Genomic DNA, 20,404 nt, shown 5'->3' on the forward strand with positions numbered 1-20,404 from the left:
TTAACTGCGGCTATCCTTATGGTATCCTAGCAGGCGTTTGTGTAGTCGAAGAGTTGTTCCTTAGAGGAGCATCCGTTAATGATGTAACGCAAAAAATCCCGTTCTAGAATCATTTTTACGAAAAGTTACAGGAGAGTTTTGGTTACACTTTTTACATGATTCTTTATTTTATTGGTTTATCACATTGTAGAAATTATCCTCTCTCGATTCAAAACCGTTTCCTAACAGGCGGATGGTCATGTTTTTTCCTGATTTAAGGTTTGCTATGATTTCAAAATTGTAAACAATGTGTCTCATCACGGGTGCAGTCATTTCATTTTTGAAGATGGTGTGTTTAATGTGTGTTAAATTCAAAACAAATTTGTGTTGCTGGAAAACGGTAGTGGTTATCACAGCAGCTTACGTGATGAGGTTTACTAGCTACAAAGGGAGCATGCATAAATGACGTAGTTTTTTTAATTTTTTTATACCCCCTTCCCCCTCTTCCACCGTAGCATTTCGTCACAAAGTCAGACCTCTATAGATAATTTCGTAGAATTATAACAAACTCCTCACCACGCCCCCCACCCTCACCTCACCCCAATGACTTTTTTTGCAAACTTTATTACAAAAAACATACATTGTAGGGTAACTGCTCCTATATTCATCTCACCACGCCTTTTTGATCAATTCATCGTCAAATTTAACCATATTTTCAACGTTAAACTTTCAGCCACTTGAGAAAATCGAGAAGCAAATAGATTTACTTTCTAAAAATTTGACGGTAAATTAGACAAATGAGAGAAATAAGATGAATATAGGTGCACCAAGCTGTTGAGATGAACAATGGAGCGAAAAAAATTAAAAAATGAATAAGACAAGACAAAGAATTAAAAATGACCATAAACATACAAAGCCGTGAAAAAAAAAACAATTAGAATCCCCCTCGTCAAATTTCGTCACGAAACTGCTAGTCGTTGCATGTTCGAGTCAAGGCTCGGGAGAAGACTGTTATTATCAGTAGGAATCAGTGGCTGCGAAGCCTGTGTCAAATAAACAGAACAAAAAATCCACCTCTGCTCTAATCCTGGGTAAGAAGAAGAACATAGGCGGATAAATGTTATGATAGAGTTACTTGCTCTATGACGTGCTATGGTATGAGCAAATTAAGATATTCGGTTTTGATAAAATATTTTGGATGCGTTCGGAGATTTGTTTGAACATGTGGTCTTGAATGTAAATATGCAAAATTCTGAAATGAAATTTGAAATCACCATTTTTTCACGTTATTAACAATGTCACAAGTTGGTTTCAAAATTCGAATCATGGACAGAAGTCTACATTTAACAAAAAACAGTTTGAGTTTAAATACGAAAAGTGTAGCCAAAACTCTCCTGTAACCTTTCGTGAAAATGATTCTAAAGCGGGATTTTTTGCGTTACATCATTCACGGATGCTCCTCTAAGGTACATCTCTTCGATTACACAAACGCCTGCTAGGATACCATTAAGATTGCAGCAATTTATGTAGAAGCGCTTTCATGCATAGACAAAATCCAAAATCTTGCAATTTTGAAAATGCTGTATCTCTGGGACGCTACATTTTGTTTTTTGCTGATAAGTGATTCCTATGTAAAATCGTCTGCTGAACACATTGGCGTGGTCAAAATCAAAATTAAAGGGGGGGGTATTTTGAGGAAATGGCAAATTAAGTTTTGAATCGAAAAAAATGCAATGTTGGCAACACTGCAGAAAAAAATTGATCACGTAGTTCGATTGTACATCTAAAACCCTTCAAAATGATATGTCAATATTACCTGTAGCTCTTCAAGGGTCCCGAGATATTCACAAAATAAAAAGGGTGTTTTGCTAAATTCGCAAAAAGTGGATGCAGTCCCATTGGCCGAGGGGTCCACCAATCGGTACAACACTTCGTACTTATAAGTTCCGGCTCGAAATACATCGACTCACAAATTTTGGTCGAAATCGGAGATGGTCGATGCATTTCCTCGGACACTTGACATGGAATGACCCAATGGGAAAAATGAATCATTGTGTTTTATTACAAATCCACACACAAACGCTCACAAACACATATAAATATTCACGCACGTATACATTTAAATACACAAATTTTGAAAATAATGTATTATATTTTCTCTATTAAAAAGACAAGCGCTGCTAAATGTTTGGTTTCTACTACTTTATCAGCTGTCACAATGTGAGAATACATTCCCAGGCAATCTCGGATGTACATTTCTAAGCACCAAGTGAATTCAACGCTGCCTGACTGTCAGAGAAAATACAAATATTTGCACGTCTGTATTTTCTAGTCAGACAAGCACTCGCACATTCAAGATTTGCAAAAATCTCCGTTGAAACACTGTTGGCCAGTGTCCCATAGCCACTGAAATATTAATTCCAGGACCGAAGATTCCCGCACCAGTTTTTGTACCTATTTTTAGGCCATCTGTGAATGAAATCATTCAGAACTTTGTCTTTAACAAAACCGAAGAAAGACTATTGGGTATGAATGATTTTGAATGCGTCCTAGTTTTAGATATGAAGATTACTCTTACTACCCTCCATTTTGATGGAATATGATTCAACCTTAAACTGGCCTTGAAAATCTCGCGAAAATTCAAATTAGAATTAGAATCTAGCAGAAATTTCAAGTTATCGACAAGTCGACAATCCTTCGAGTAGTTAATTGTTTGAGGGAATTTTTCTCAACAGAACAATGCACAAATGAATAAAAAATAAAATTTTACAGATGAACAGTAAATTTCGCCATAGAAATATTCGACAGTGTTTGGCATAAAAATTTTATTGCAAAATCGTTCAATTTGCCATTTTTTATAATCAAAGTTTAAAAAAATTTGAAAATTTTAAAATAACCGATTAAATTTTAAAATTCGTCTATCAGAATTTAAAATCCGATGAATTTATCGTAAAAGCAAGAATGCCCAAGGGTTCAATCTCGGATCCAGTCTGGTACAACATGTTGGGCTCCAGGATGCACAAAGTCATTATTCTGTGATGATACAAGCATTTTTGTAAAAGGAAAAAATCTTTGTATCATATGTTGTCGATTGCAAGGAATCTTAGCTGTTTTCTCTACCTATTCGGTGAAGTGGAAAAGTTCTGTCAATGCCTCTGTAACTCCATTGAATATTTTTATTACCGATAATTCTAAACAATAAGAAACAAAAAGGTTTTATATTTTTTTCTCACATCAACACATTTCTAAAAAAAATAGCTGATAATTTATTATAACATACTGAAATTGAAAACGAACCCCTCCTATGAAAAATAAAACATTCGCTTCGATTTTTCATCTGAAGAAAAAAAAAACACCGGCGTAATGCATGATTCATATGAAACTGTAATTCAATAAATAATTATTAAATCTACTCACCGTCGCACCACTCATGGCCCATCCATACTGTCGGAGTTTTCATTACGATAACCCCACAGGAATTCCCGAGGTACTTATCCATGAGACAGGGTAATCCGCAGTCTTGTTCCTCGTAACTGCCAAAGCAATACAAATTGCCACTATCGATATCATGGGCAGATATCGAAGCGAATCCATGTCGTCTTCTTCTCGTATCTTCTACGTGTTTTTCCTAGCATATATCTCCGCCAGAGTATGCTGCAAGCGTTTTGTTTGTTCAGGTTGGAATATATGAACGAACAACGCTGCAACCACTTGAAATCAAATTCTAAACACACTTGTTTATTCTGCTCTCCTCCACTACCTCACTTTGCAAAACAAGCTATAGTAAACTTTATATAACGAAACAGCTTTTCTTTGCCACATCTCCCGTCAGCACTTTTGCGTTTCTCATCCACAAACAGTGACCGACGATGACGGCGGCGGCGGTCGGTACTTGATGATGTGATATCCACTAGAAGTACATATTTACCTATACTGCCGTACCCTTACATCAACCGGGCCCACAGTCATACAGCAGTTGAACAATGCGCACTCAAACTGACCCTACCGCATCGCACCGCCTGCACGGTAGCGCCAACTCTTGAGAGACCCGCCGAGCAGCAACAACACAACAATTATTCCATAATCAAACAACTTCTCTGTTCGTCTGTGGTTTGTGTGCTCCACTTCTACACTTCATCTAACGCTTGGATTCGGTTCACTTTTGTTATTATTTCCAGCTTATTTGGCTTTTGTAATCTTTCTTCTGCGTTTTTTCCCATTCATTCAGCTCGAAATTCAACATCTCGTGGTTCAGCACGGCAACTAGACCACTCTTCGGTACCACATGCAGTGCTTATCGAACAAATTTATATCTATAGGTACTTGAATGTAACCGCACTTGTCAACAAAATAGTTGAACAACCAACCACAAACCATCGTTTGGCAACAATTTTGGGCAGCCGGGAATTTAACGCAGTCAAAAACTAACCAATAACCGGTACATTGACCATTCTAGTCAATCATTTGGATGACTACATTTGGTTTATAACGCTAAATAATTACAATATTCTATAATAACTTTTTTCTGTAATGGGTACATTTTAGCCGCAATTTCCGCAACAAATACAACAGACAGTCCAAACGAATGTTGTTTTTTTGTCAGTCGCGAAATGCCCCGCATCACGTATCTGTATCACTTTGTAGGCCCGGTGCTGATTGTCATCTAGAGCAAAGGGAACCGAGAATCGTCTAAATTTTAGCTCACACTGTAATGACGTTTGCAAAGCGATTTAAACAATGCCATTGAAAGCGAGCTCGGAATCGTTACACGACGGCTCAAAAGCGTTATTTTTTTCGTGGGTGTAATTTTCCGGAGCTAATGTTCCATTAGGTTGGGATTACCTTGTAAAGCACTTGCTACATTGTGTAACGGCTACTATGGGTATCAACCAGTATAAGTCGCCGCGTCCGATTGTGTCTGCATCCAAGCAACGGTAAGTACATATACGATAGCCTGCAGCCCATTGTCGCGCCGGTCGGTCGTTGGATCAGCAAACGGAGTGTGATAGTGCCTCCGGATTGGAATGGGGTTTTTAAACTTCACAAAACATTGATGGCGATGTCCTTGAGGTAAAAAAAGAGTCAGCGAATGGCAAATGAAACGGGTTTGGATCAAAACGTTCAATTTCTATGCTCTGTCGCTTTCGATTGGAAAAAAATTTAGCAAGGTGAGCAAAATGCTTGCTCGTGGAAGAATTTTATATACTGTTGGTAATAAACATTCGAACTGAATAACTGAAATGCTTCTGCAACTTAACGTAAAAACTATCAAAATCTATCAACGTTCCTTCCTAAACCATTTTGTTATCTAGATGCTATTTTTATTACCATTCAATGGGCGGTAACTACCTTTGAGTTATAAATCAAGTGTGTAAATAATAAAAAAAGAATCAACATCACATTCCTGTCACTAACGTCATTGTCTCACAGGTTTTTCTATAGCTTTCAATTATGCGTCGACCAGCTGTCAATGTTTTCGAAACAGCCGAATAAGCTCCGTTCATTCGAGATCAGCTGCTTGCTACAAGTGATATGTAGAAAGGCATAAAGCAAAAAATGTTTGTTTTGTTTTGTGCGCTTTATGGGTTATGTGTAGGACGTGACTGGTCACGTACAGACATTTCAGAACACGTTCCGGTTAACCACAAATTCCAAACTGTAAAAAAGTAAGACAGGTCGGATTTTACCGTAGGTGGATTAACTCATGTTTGTTTTTTTAAATAGTAAGCCTATCAGATAACTCAGTTGCCATCTTTATCGTTTTTAGTTCGATATTATTCCCTGACAGCTTCTTGATTAAAATGTTACCAACATTTATTGAATTTAGAAAATTTTACTAACTATGCATACACAAGTTGTATAGTGCGAAACAACATCAATATCGCAGACAAACGTCGAAGTTGAGGTCCCAACATGTGTAAAATTTGCACATGTGCGAAATTAGTGCATAATCAGAGTTGAATTCGTGTAAACATCCCAATAAACAATTCAATTGATTTTTAGCTTGTTAAGCTGATATTAGACGGGTTTCAGCTGAATTAATGCTGGATAAACTGTTTCCCAATAAAATTGTTTGTTGGTATATGATTATTAAAGCTAGATTACCCCAAGAGATCCGTCGCAATCAACCTGGCGCAGCTCTCTTCGTTGTGTACTCGCTCAGTGGATGCGGGCTTGCAAGTGGATGCTTGTGTACACATCCTTCAAGGTAGCGGTTTGATCACGTAAATCATGACATTCTGCTCCAAGAGCTGAATAATTTAGGGCCGTGTTTGTGAGATGGTTTATATCATAGCAGACTAACAGAGTTGTATTTATTGGGTCGTCACATTCTGAGCCATTTAATACTACTTCTTTTGAAGTACCGCAAGGAAGCAATCTGGGCCCACTTTTCTTCTCACTCTTCATCAACGACGTTACTGCTATATTACCGCAAGGTACACGGCTTATCTTTGCGGACGATGTGAAAATTTTCATGACTATACCCTGCCTTAATGACTGCCAAAAGTTGCTTGATGCCTTCCGTGACTAAAGTTATTGAAGACTCCTTACGTCATCACCTTCAGCAGAAAGCTACAATCAATCAGCTTGCCTAGGCAAGGACTCCAGCGCGTGTTATTTTGGACAGCCAGCTTACATTCGGGACACACTACGAGGATGTCATCTTCAGAATTGCCGATGCGTTTTAGAGATCTAGTATGCATACAATCCTTGTTTTGCGCCCTGGTACATTCGATGCTTGAACCTGGTGTTGTTGCTTGGTGTCAATTCAACAAAATTCGGATTGATCGCAAAGAAACTGTCCAGAAAAGATTCGTGCGTATGGCAAGAAAGCATCTGCTTTGGCACAACGCTATGACCATCCCTCCCTATGAGCACCGCTGCTTGCTATTAGGGATTGAGGATTGGAGAGAAGAAGATCCAACTCACAAGTCATTTTTATTGTAAAGGTTCTGATCAACGAAATTGGGTATGCTCCGGAAAGGTATCTGCGAAGGCGTCAACTTCTGAACACAGACACAAGATATAGTCGATACGGCTAGAATGATGCGATCAGGTTCATGGCAATGCGATTCAACAATGCTGCAGATTTGTTAGACTTCAGCGCACCCATCAACACGTTTTTGCGACGCCTAAAGATCCGCTAAAGATGATTTTTATGAATTGTAGTATGAATCATTAGTTTTATTCATTAATACGAAACATTGTCAGATGAAATTGACTTTGTTTCGTAGCATGAAGTTCTTTTTGAGTAAGCGATTTAAAAGAAAAATGCTCGCATTTGGAAAAACAGATACTATCTTGGAAAACAAAGTATGGTTGTAGCAAAGTCGATAAAACTGTGGTACGATTCTTCCATATTCTACCATTACTTCAATTCTGGAACCCCGAGTAACTTGAGACTGATAATTTTCACTACAGTGTGCGGCAGGAAAAAATGCGATAATATTTAGGCTTGAATATTGGGTTAATTTTTGTAACTAAAGACTTATCTCTGTTAACAGTGTGTTTGGTTGAGTTAATATGCATGAGAACATCGGAATTATTTTTTTGCGAATTTATGAAAAAGTATGCCAAAAAGCAGTTTGAAAACTCGCACAAAAATAGCGCTGTATAGGACGCTGATCCTCTCGGTTGCCCTTTACGGACATGAAACATGGATGCTGAAAGAAACTAATCGACAAGCGCTTGGAGTTTTTGAGCATAAAGCTCTGCGATCGATACTTGGCGATAAATTGGAAGACGGAGTGTAGAGTAGTTGTATGAATCACGAGTGAAGGGGATTTCCAGGGTGGAAGGATGTCATTTGGCCACAGTTTATTGCATTAAAAAGTCTTTACAGGTTGGTCCTACGTAGCAGAGCTCGTAGGATGGAGTCCCGTGTTTGTACGTACGCTAAATGTGATCAAATCTGTCCACGCAAAGATTCCTCGCAGCCAGCTACGGTCTATTAGGAAACTTGCCAAGGAGATCAATATTTCTGTAAAGTCTTTGCGAAGAATCATCATAGAAAACGGGTCATGTCGAGCCTAACGATGGCTGATAGAAAACATAAAGTCTTGGTCGAAAGATTTGTGGCTCTCCAGAGGTACGGACCGTAACCGGTTGAATTATTCAGTATTATTCACTGGAACGAAATGGTCAATAACCTCTGCCGTGAGGCCAGGTGCTTGTTCACAGAGTACAATGCTGAGCAACGCATGACTTACAGAATTTATAGCATCAAGTTCTACGAGGACACTCAAACGATACCCGAAATCACACAACTCGAGAAATCGATGTACATATACTACAGCAACGGTCTAGGGCAGTCAAAAGAGAGGTCGGCAGTCTTCCCATAAGCCCTAATGAATCGCTACAGGTTCTTATGGACCCGCACTTCTCTGGGTAAACATGTAAAAACGATTAACTACCACAGGAGCAGCAATGACCGAGAACAAAGCATACTACGCCCAACGACTCGGTTCTGCTCTCTTTAAGGCTGTTCACGGATGCTTCAATTAATTGGGCATTAAGGTCCTTCAAACCTATGAGGTCTCCAAGACCAGATGGCATTCTACCCAACTTTACTCTTAATACGGGTAACGTTGTAGTAGGCATGAGTGCGGGAGAATATTAGAGAGAGAGAATAGGAGAGAACAACGTAGAAGATGTAGTGTTTTCCTGATATTAACGATACCGCTTACCGTACATCGCTCGTGCTGTTTAGACAAACCGTTGCGTAGTTATGTTCAATTCGATAATAACATTCGAATTTCGTTTGACGATGGAGCAATCGTGCAGCAGCCTATTACTCAGAACCCGGTATCCAGCTTCCCACGATTTTGGATTGTTGTTCCATGTTACCATTCAACGCACTGTGTAAAGTCAAAAATGCTTTTTTTTCTAATATTTTTCAATGCCTCAAAACATCACTCCTTAACATATTGTATTGAAAGGTTACTATTTATCAGCTAAAGACGTACCATGAAACGAGGTGAGATTGTTAATTTTTATAATATTCCCCAATTAACTAGACTTATGTACATTTTTCCCTAAACAGTATACATTTAAATCAAGTACTAGTATGGGCTCTAGAAAACCTCCAGGCTATTGGCGAAATTTCTATCGTCTACTTCATGAAATGAATTCGAGAATTCTATAATCACCCTTGAAATCCATACATTCTATTGGAAATGTGCTTTTTTCGATATGTTCATGATAAATGATGATTTCTGAATTGAAAAATATCAATCACAGCTAGTTTGGAAACGAAAATAACGATATTCAGGTTAAAACTTATTCGTTTTGGTTCACGAGCGGCAGTTTGCAAAATTTTCTCTTATTTGATCATCGTTAGATCGATTCAAGTCGATATGTTGCAAAAGCTCAAAAACTAGCTCTGAAATTAAAATCTTTGTGGGTTCCTGCGAACCCATCAGTACTACTTTAATGGTATGGAGTTTTGACTACAAATGTGTAAAATTGCACCAGGCATGCAAGGGTTAACTTTGAAAGTAAAGTGAATCTTGCAAAAGTTGCATTTTAGGACACGTAAACATTGTCTCGTTGTAAGATCAGTATCTTTTGATTAGTATTTTTTATCACGAATTTTCAGGTGATCAACTTCACCTCACTGATCAATTTCACCCCATTCCACGGTACCAGCTGTAAAAATTTCATCAAATTCAATTCTTGTGTGAAAAGCTTCAAGTTTTTCAAAATTATTGTTAGTGATCGTAGTTTAGAGTATAACATGAAGTCAAAATAATGTCACATACAGGAACATGACCATTAAACCCTGAAATAAAAATGCACTGAGAGCTCTGCCATATTCAAGGACACCGCGTAAAAAACGATGGCACGAAACCTCTATTGTTGAAATGACAACACAACAATGAGATGGTACGAAAATAGGATCAACATGTGTTCGTTTTGACCTTTCGCAAGATCACAGTTTTCTCTTCGAGCGCAATAGCGCACTCATCTCGCACCAATTTAATTTAGAAACATAACGAAGGTTACAAAGTAGGTGAGAATACCATTCGTCAATCAGCATCAGCAGCTAGGCTCTCACCTACAGAAGCAGCATCACCGCTTCAAGTATGGCAAAGTTGCTGAATTAACGAGTCAGCCAGCAGCGACGACACAATTAGCATGCACTCGTTTAAAAGCGAAGCGAAAACAAAAGTTTGACGACAATAACGTTTAAATCTTTTGTGTTGGAGAGCACGAGCCACAGTAAACGTTTCGGACCGTTGTTGATGATGAAGACGACGGAGCGGAGATTCACCGCAGCAGACGATGGGAAGATGAGTTGTTTTTCATGCATTATTCTTTGCGGTCCTGTTTGTATTTGGCGCAATTTATAATTCTTGCATGAGAGAAAAATACAAAAGATAAATACGCAAAACAGTGGGCAAACGAAGGAGATAATTTTCATTTCCATATTCACGAACGTTGGCTGCTGAAGTTAACATAACTGATAATAGTTTGTTTCTCGTTCCTCTTATATGACTTCACAACAGCTGGGTATTATGCGAATATGTTCATAGTGTGCTGCAGTAGCACACAAATACTGCGCATCACCTGAATCTATAGATGCACAAAAACTGCTGAAGATTCACAAACTTTGCACACAAACACCAAACTATTTCACTCCTAACTTTATGTCAATGATGACAATAGAACTACGATGACGTAACTTATTTTTAAACTCCGTAAAACCAAACACGCAAAAGATTTTTTCTAATTCCAATGTACTTTCAAACAATCCGTGCAAATGTGCACTACACTGTACGCGCAAAAACTACACCAAAGCCAACGGTCAACCGCGTCCGACGAGAAACACGACTGAAGAGATACTGACTCCACTGCGAAGCGTTCACTCTCCGACCGACACGGTTTGCCAAAGGTACGAACGATAAATATACCCTATATTCATTCACCTGTTCTCTAAAGCTTGAACAACACGACACGGCCGGACAACGATAAGCCAAATGCACGCTACCTACATTAGGCCGCATCCACGGTATGGCAGCTTTACCCGAGCTACGGTTTGTTTGCATTGAGACCGACCGACCGACTGATCACTCTCACGCTCGAAAGTGCTCAAAAGCTCTACGTGTGAGAGAAACTATTTCATCTTAAAAATTTGGAGAGAGCTTTCAGTCACTGCCAACTGTCACTAGAATTCACGCAGCAAGTTCATCACCACGTGCTTTATTATTTTAGAACAGGAATGTTGAGCATGGGCAAGGTGGTAAATCATCACTCGCGCTCAATTGCTAACCTATTGCTTAAAAGAGAGTTTATCGTATGATTTAAGGATTGCAACGGTTTCTGTAGAAAATTGGTAAAAGCTATATCAAATAGCTTCTAATGTTTCTACACCAGTAAAGCAGGTATTAGACGAAGCGAATATTTGCTATTTTTGGTACGATTTTTATTTGCACAAAATAAAATCCGTACCAAAAATAGCAAATATTTGCTTCGTGTAATACCTGCTTAAGTCTACGTTATTCGAGTCTTCTAAACCAAGGAGGACGCTTCAACAGAACTTTATTCTGAATCCTTTGGAGCGTTGTCCTTCTTGTTCAACTACAAGTTGACAAGATCGGTACAGCATAAAGTGTTGCTGGTCTAAAAATTTGTTTGGAAATCAAAAGTTTATTCTTTAAACATAAATTAGAACTCTTGTTAAAGGGCTATTCCCACTGCTTCCGTTCCGGGACCGGGCCGGGACCGGGCCGTGGCTGTTCCGTGTGTCGTCCGGGCTCGTTTGAGATTGATTGCATGCGTTCTTATGAACGCATTCACACCGACGCGCCGTGCCCAGACCGGGGCAGCGTTGAGTTGCCGTCGGGCTACCGCAGTGCGAGAGAAAAACTATCGTTGCCGACGATACTTTGTGTTGGCCGGAGAGTACACGGAAGGCACTCGGGTGGATGCGTGTATGTAGTAGTGACATATTTCGCGCGGAGTGAGCTGCGGTATGAAAAAAAGAGAAAGACGTGCTTTCACATACACACATCAACATTTCTCAGCCAGAGCGCAGCGCAGGCACGGTTCAAGCACGGCGCAGTGTGAATGCATGAAAAGTCCCGGACGAGCCCAGTCCCGGTCCGGTCCCGGAACGGAAGCAGTGGGAATAGCCCTTAATGAGAGGATATGAACATCTCGTATATTCGATGCACTTTACTTGCATTGTATACTCTCAATGTGCTTGTTCGTCACTCATAATCGTCATCCGGTTCCTGCTCTGCTCATCCAGCTGCTCACTGTTCAATACCGCCTGAAAATGCTCCTTCCACCTGGCTGCAACCGTCGGTTTATCAGTAAGCAGTAAGCAGGTTGCCGTCCTTGTCATTACACATGACCGGCACAGGGAAATTCCTGCTTCTGACTCTGTTGACAGTTCTATAGAATCTCCGCACGTCGTTTTAAGTATAGCTGTCCTCTGTGCTGGCGAGCACCTGCTCCTCGTACTCGCGCTTCTTCCGACTGTGGGTTCTATTTTCGGCAGCTCTTGCCACCCTGTATCTCTCTCTGTTCTGACGCGTAGCCGCAGTGAGCATGCGGCTCCTGGCACGGTTCTCCTCATCTGTCGCTCTCTGGCACTCGGCATCGAACCAGTCATTTGGCTGTCTTCCACGCGTCGTACCTACCACCTCTCTCGCAGTCGTTTCGATAGCGCCGTGGATGGTGCTCCACAGCCCATTTATATCTTCCACTCCTTCCTTCTGCTGTTCTGCGATCCGTTGATCCAGCTCTCTGGCGTATTCTGCTGCCACGCCATCAGCTTTCAACCGCTGAATGTTGAAGCGCGTTGTCCTCTCTGTACGAGATTTCAGCACGTTCGACAACCGTGCGCGGATCTTACAAACGACGAGATAATGGTCAGAGTCAATGTTTGGTCCCCGAAAAGACCTAACATCAGTAACATCCGAAAAGTGCCGACCGTCAATCAGTACGTGATCGATCTGGGAGCAGGCTTCTTCATTTCGATGCCTCCAGGTGTGTTTCCGAATATTCAAACGTGGAAAATAGGAGCTACATATGGCCATTCCTCTGGCCGCGGCAAAGTTTATCAGCCTCAGGCCGTTTTCATTGGTTGACGAGTGGAGGCTATGCCTTCCAATGACCGGACGGAAGAATTCCTCCCTCCCAACCTGTGCGTTTGCGTCTCCGATGACGACTTTTACGTCGTGTTTTGGGCACTCGTCATAGATTCGCTCAAGCTTGTCATAGAACTCATTTTTGACGTCATCGGATTTGTCGTTTGTCGGTGCGTAGGTGTTGATTAAACTGTAGTTGAAGAGTTTACCCTTAATCCTCAACACGCATATACGGTCATCTACGGGCCTCCACTGGATGACTCTTGTTTTCTGATTTCCCAGCACTACGAAGCCGACACCCCGTTCCGCTGGTTTGCCGCCACTGTAGTAGATGTGGTACTTGAAAGAAGTGCGTGCAATAGGGTCTACTGCACGGAAATCCCTTTCTCCGGAATTTGGCCACCGAACCTCCTGAATCGCTGCGATTTCGACTCCCTGCCGCTATAGTTCTCGAGCAAGCAAGCCAGCCCGCGCCGGTTCACTGAGAGATCGGACGTTCCAAGTACCCAATTTCCAAATACCCAGCTGTAAAAATACTCACCTCAATTGACGAGTAATGAAAGATATACAGTAGGGCGCCAGTGAGATGTATGAAAAAAGGTCATTCGAATATCGTTTAGCGGTAGGGTTCAAAAGTCCCCATGCAAAATTTCTGCTAAATCGGCCTTTGGGAACACGTCCCTCAAAGCGATCAATGTTTCAACTTTCGGACTGATGAAATGCACAGGTAAAAGTTCATGATATCGTCGATATCGAATTTTTTCATGCCAAATGTCTAAAAGATGCAGAAACGTCGAGATCTGGTCTACCTTATCGGAAAAAAAATTTGATGATTTTTTTCGAGAAGACGAAACTTTTGAGCTCTATCGTTAAACGAAATTCAAATAAAACCAGCTTCGAGAGTCGCCGAGCAATGTCAACCAACGATACTGAGAGAATCTATTCGCGAAGAAATACTGAGAGAATGGAGCGATTCAACCGTCAGCCGAATTCTAAATTTTACGATAGGCTTTGTTTGATCAGTGTTTACCATCAAACCAGGTAGAGTGTGGAATGCCTAGTTCAAAGTCCGGTCAGACTACAATTTTTATAGTCTGATTTTATTTCGGACCGAACCGGAACAGAGTTGTTCGGGCCAGGTCACGGTCTGGGTTATGCTTCCGAGATGTGGAAAAGTCTGGCCAAAATATATTGAACTGAACATGAACATGAATCACAAGATAATATTGCAGGAAGTTAGGATACTGGCGCACCAAAAGATTGAAGAACATATCCTTCTTGGCATATTTGCTCGACCAAAAAATTAACTGATACCGTTAACATTAAATAAACTGGTGACTATTCAATAATGCTTATTGCTAATATTTCAGATTTTTCTTCTGGATTTTTTCACCTAGTATCAATCACATACACGCGTGGGGGGGCTAAGCCCCTCCTAGCCCCCTCGGTACCTACGGGCCTGGAAATCAGAGTGAGAAAAACTTCGCAAAGTGACATCTAACGTGAAATTTGGGTTATTATGAGTGTCATATCACTGAAGTGAAAACGGAATAAGCGATGTTTCGCGTGGAATTATTTCACGACAATTTTGAACGGTGAAATGATTCCACGAAGATGGAATATGTCTTGAAAATTGATTTGTGATATAATGATAAATATTGGATTTATTGTTCAGTAATGAAACGAATCAAAATTCGATCCGTGTCTCAAAGCGGTCAAAGTTTCAACTTTTGGTCGTTGAAAAAAATGCACAGTAGTTCATGAAATTGTCGGTACCGATAAAAAAAATTGCCAAATGTCTTAGAAATGTAGAAAACGTTAAGAATGAAATAGAAATATAGAAACGTTATCTAAAAACGGATAAAATCGACTTTCTGGGACTTAGAAATTTTTGAGCTGGGAAACATGCTCATTTCACTTGTCTTATTCTAAATTCCACTTCAATGTCAATCTCTTTCCACGGAGCTAATTTTTGTCACCTCACTTGAAGTGGAATCGGAAATGAGTCTCAAAAAGTGATGTGAGCTTGAAAGTGAAAATTTTCACCGTGAAGTGACTCCTGTAATAAGCTAGGGATACCAACTGGTCGAAGTTAGAAATCAGGACACCTTTTCTGGACATAAATTCGACTCAGTTATTCTATTCTTCGAAGTATGAGCAAATATAACACGTAATATTCGATTTACTCAGTTTTTTACGCGGGGATACGTACCTCGCGGAAAAACGAGTTAATAAAAAAAATCCGCGTATAAAAACGCGTAATTTGAAAATCCCTTGATTCAAAAATCCGCGTGAAAAAACCGTTAATTCGAAAATACGTGTAGAAAAATACCTGATAAAAATTCCGAGTGTATCTCTGACGATCCACTTTCATCAAACCACTTTGAATTATTACGCATTAGTAGATACTTTAGAAATTCAAAACACGTAAACTGTTTCAACTTAAACTTAACAAATGCCAGATACTTAATGGTAACGGTCAACGCATGAGAAATTCGTCTTATTACTCTAGTGAGATTCAAGCAATGAAAAATTTCGATCGCAGTGAGTGTTGCGACCTGGAATCAAAAACACTTATTGAGCAATTCTGTTCTCAATTCAGTTAAATATCTCAAGAAAATCAGGACAAATGCTAAAATATAAATAATAAGTCAGGAAGCCCAAATAGGACTTCTAAATCAGGACATGTCCTGCTAAATCAGGACGGATGGTATCCCTATAATAAGCACCAGTAAGTATGTACCGATACTCCCTTCTAGCTCCCTTCTACTTGCGGAAAAAAATAGGAGACTTGCAGTTCCATGATCCGAATTTCCAATCGTTTGTCCGTTTTTGTTGCCTAGGTCAATGCCGATTGTTCCAGTCAGTATTAATATTGCTTCCTGTACTGATTGTTTTACGGTTGGCTTGTAAGATTTGCACCAACCCCCAGTCTCGCCGGAGGACCATCGTGACAGCACTATTTGGAGCCCCACGCTGGCACCAGGACACTGATCAGTAGCCCCTAACATGGAAAACAGACGCTGTTTTTAGCCGCAGTATATTGGTGAACAGACGCTCGGGTTGGCGAGACATTTCCTCTACCGCCGGGATATGGTTAACGCCCCAATGATCGTGTCGCACGATCTCACTTAGCTATTGTCGGATGACAACATTGCTCAGGACACACCAACCGGTTGTGCCCTTGTTTCAGCTGGCAGACTATTGTGATCGTAAGCAGGGGCGGACGAAGGGTAATTCGAGCTGTAGGCGAAAATTGATCTGGCGCCCCCATGTTCATCATTGTTAAGTTTATGTTATGGGCATTTTTAAAGAAGTAGGCATTGCCAGACAGTCCTTGAGAAGTTGATAACCTGCTGAACATTGAAATTATTATTATCATTCGTATTTTATTTTTCAAAATTTTCGTTCACTTATTTATCGTCCTTCGATGATTCTTCGCCTTAATGCGCCCCTGATCGTATGATTCGGAGAAGTTTGAGATAGGAACCTGTGTGGACTGGAGTCTTCCAGGTTATCAACTAACCATTTGAATTCTGTCCTTCTCTCAAACCAAACAATAGTTACATTATCAAAATGAATGGAATCATTATAGGATGGCCTGACAATGTTAAGTAGACTAATTTGCGAGTATTTTCATTTAGTGATTAAAATATACAAACAGGACATCAGCTCAATTATCGTCAGGCTCGACCTATTATCGTCAGGGAGCGTAAATGATGTTCTAGAAATTTAGTTTCTTGCATGAAGGTTCTTCATATTGTAAAGCATCATCCTGCACAATATTAGTTCTCTAATCTCTACGACTTCATTAATCCCCCTGATGATAATCGGACAATTATGACGTTAATAGAGCTGATACCCTATATGAAATATACGAGATGTTTATATTCTCTCGCTAACAAAAACTGTATACTGTGTTACGAGAATAAAATAATAATTTACATTGATTTGATTTTAGATTAGCGATACTTTATGCCGTACCGATCTGGTCAAGCTGTAGTTTTAAAGAGTAAAATTCTGGAAATGATGAGTTTTCAAACTAAATATAAATACACAATAATGGAACACTGTCATGTCAGCTCATTAGTTAAAAAAAGCGATATATAAAATCATTACTCAGTTGATCAACCAAACCGCGTTACACTTCCTATTTCAGTAAACCTCATCACTCCGAGTGTAGAAACCGATCCAGTTTCATCAATAGCTACCGCGTGCATAACATTCCTACGCGCTTCCGAACGCTATGCTGAGATGCTGGACAACTATAGTCTTCGTGCGCGCATGTGGCTTACATAAAGCAGTACTAGTTTATGTTTTGCTTTGTGCATGCGATAAATTTGTCACTAGCAAAGCAGTTTAAACCGGAACTCGCTTACTGGGGATAACATAGTGAGCTTGATGTTTAATACATAGCATAAAAAATTATAAGTTTGCTCACGTAATAAACCTCCTATGAAATCAATTTGCAATATCATTTCATCAGCCCTTGAACTGCTTCCATTCAAACTATTTTCTGTATCGGATACATATCATATTGATCAAAATACGAAAGATGATTTATATTTGGGACATGAATGATAGTATAACTGTTTATATCTCTTGAAACTTGGGAAGTGATTTTGCGGTGGAAATTCCGATTTTATAAATAGTCTATCAGACAACTGTAATACAATTCTCACATGCAATGAAACCCATCGGCATTATTATAGTGTTTAATGTAATTTATTTGAAAATTCGTGCAACTATTAATTGTAAAATTTTCTCTAAAACTGTATAAAATGCAATTACAATACTTTGTGACCTGGTTAAAACGCTATTATTGTCCTTCTGCATCGCAGATGTCAAACACGGAAGTAATCACTAATGTTAACTTTTCGATATATTCAACTCAGCACCATTTTAAGGCTGTTTTCATGTTTAAAAATAATTTGTTTGCAGCGAAGGCTTTTTTTCATAATATCTTACCGTATCGAGAAGTTATGTATCAGTAGAGTAATTATAAGTGGTAATTTGTAGATTGTAAATATTCGTTACTAATAATCACATTCAACATTAAATTGTATAACAAAGCGAGAATATGAAAAATGAACATTGCAAGACCCAGCATAAAACTGTATAAGTTTGTTTTTGGTTATTCATGTTGTATCAATATCAGATTAGTACGTGATTGCTTTCGGTTGAGCCACTGTCATATGAACACTCGGTGTCATTGCTTGGACGGCACATCGACCGTTGAGGAAACCAACGAAGAAGACCCATCTGAGTTGATGGTGTCATCGATATCTCCATTTGCCGAAAGTCCCACCTTTTCCATTAAGTCGGATAACCGTTTGGCTTTACGTTCCTCGTTGTGCGAAATTATAGTACAAAGATGCTCCGTAAGCATTTCTTTACGTTCAAGTGCTTGGTGAAGCTCCACTTTTGCCTTTAGAAATAGGTTCTCAATGTTAAGGTAATTTTTTCTGTAAGAATTGAAATTAGAATCGTTTTTGCAAGTATTTCATAAAATTAACTTACTCCACATTAGCAAAATGTAAACTGGCAGCATCAATTTGTTTTCTTAAGATTGCAACATCGGAAGCCAGCTCCGAATCTAGCTTCCCAAGCTCAGCTTTTATCTCTTCCAGTTTTGATGCTTCAGCGGCTGTCTTTTGTGTACTGAAACAAAATAATTTCATGTAGGATATCAGATGGGAATTCTACAATATAAACGCACTATTGATCGATTGCCTTTTGAAGCATTTGCCGCTTCTGTTGATTTTGTTCCTGAATAAGCCTTCTCTGATGCTCAAAATCTTTTAGCGACATTCCCTTAAAAGGAGTTATCGCATCCGGAACCACTGGTTTCGCACCTGGGGTCGACGTTGTAAGACCACCAAGCACAGTTGGAATGGTTCCTGTGACATCGACGGAGGCTGCCGAACCTGCTTTCTGTTTAGGTAACACAAGAATAGATTCGTCTTCTGGTGCATTCATCATTACAGGCAGAGGTTTGAAAGCAACCGCCTGTTGAATAGGATGATTGGGATAAATGCTGGAATCGACGCAACTAGTGGCAGTACTGCTGTCGGCAGCGTTCATTTGTATGTGGTCGTTCGAAGTGGACTTTTTGGTGACTACCGTTTTCTCGCCTAACCGAACTGGTTTTTGATGCGGCCGTGATAGGTTTTTACCTGAGTTGATATTCGTTATTCTAATAACAGCCTAACAATTTTTCACGTTGTTCTTACTTACCGGCATCTTTTCCATTGGTCTGACGAGTAATTTTATAAATATCATCGTCAGAAAACCCGACAAATTGTTTTGACATTTTTCGTCGCACAAAATGTTTACGATTGCTAAAAATTGTTTACGCAAGCTGACAGCATTACTGAAAGCATTCTTTGTCCAGTGTGCCCAAATTTATTTATAGCATCTTACAACAATCGTATATAGGTAGCGTTACTGTGCATGGAACCTGAAAAACAGTACCATGTATTTTGTTCGACTGACAGCTAGCGCTGCAGCAAAATAAAGCTGATGATTTGCAGACAGCATTTTACCTATCAAGATTCTATTTGCAGTGACTACTATAGACACTATATAGTGTTTATAGTGACTACGCGTTCGCCAGTCGTTTTTAGTTTTTTGTTAAATCGCAAGACGTTTCTGAGTTAAATTTATGAATAAACCGCTGACATAGCACACGTAAAAGCAACATCAACATCAGCAGGTTACGTGACAATTCCCGCATAATCGATTACCATTAAACGTGCCTAACAACTAGTTCGGGATATAATCCCGACAGTATAGATTATCGTTAAACCATATGGATAATCATTCGTTTTGGTTATTGAATGCGCGAACTGTCAGTTCGTGAAATAAATTATAGATTTCCTTTTATAGACTGAAAATTGATCTAAATTTAATTCAAATATGTAGCACAGACTAACAGACTTAACACTGAAACCAAGTTCCATCGCCACAAAAAAACGATCCTTTCAAATTTTCATTCAAATAACAATCGTCGCGCGACAACGTCGCCTGAGGCACTGTCATGCTATCTCATACATTTTTCGTAGTTCCAAATTTGACACATGCACGTACGCTAGCGCAGTTGTCGAAATACAGGACGCAGAGACAACACGGCAGCAGGTGGTGATAGTGTTACTCACGTAAACTACTACGTTACCACGCTTAGGAAAAAGACTGGAGGGCGACACTATACTAATGACTTTTCTCTCTTTCCACTCTAACAGCCTCATGAATAAGATATTCATGAGAGCTCACACACAGCTACAGCTTACACAAGGCAACGAAACTGTTTTGTGTTGCACACGATAGCC

At 39.7% G+C, this 20,404-nt stretch overlaps 2 protein-coding genes across 3 annotated transcripts in view; both read right to left on the reverse strand.

Annotated features, from left to right (window-relative positions):
* LOC129721019 (sodium- and chloride-dependent neutral and basic amino acid transporter B(0+)) overlaps positions 1–10,838 on the reverse strand; it is a 197,537-nt gene extending 186,699 nt beyond the window's left edge. The window contains exon 1 of one of the 2 annotated variants that reach the window (XM_055673050.1): positions 10,549–10,838. The gene's annotated coding sequence lies outside the window, so the exon portion shown is untranslated. The other variant, XM_055673051.1, reaches the window with a different exon arrangement.
* A 6,955-nt stretch (positions 10,839–17,793) lies between these two features.
* Positions 17,794–19,445, reverse strand: LOC129722938 (RAB6-interacting golgin). The gene is made up of 4 exons (XM_055676805.1): positions 19,314–19,445; positions 18,796–19,252; positions 18,597–18,737; positions 17,794–18,541 (listed from the first exon to the last, which is right to left on the reverse strand). Exons 1-4 carry the CDS (start codon positions 19,387–19,389, stop codon positions 18,286–18,288), a joined length of 930 nt encoding a protein of 309 aa, XP_055532780.1. The 5' UTR covers positions 19,390–19,445; the 3' UTR covers positions 17,794–18,285.
* Positions 19,446–20,404: the final 959 nt, after the last annotated feature.

This window comes from Wyeomyia smithii, chromosome 2 (assembly GCF_029784165.1).
Source record: "Wyeomyia smithii strain HCP4-BCI-WySm-NY-G18 chromosome 2, ASM2978416v1, whole genome shotgun sequence".
Taxonomy (NCBI): Eukaryota; Metazoa; Arthropoda; class Insecta; order Diptera; family Culicidae; genus Wyeomyia; species Wyeomyia smithii.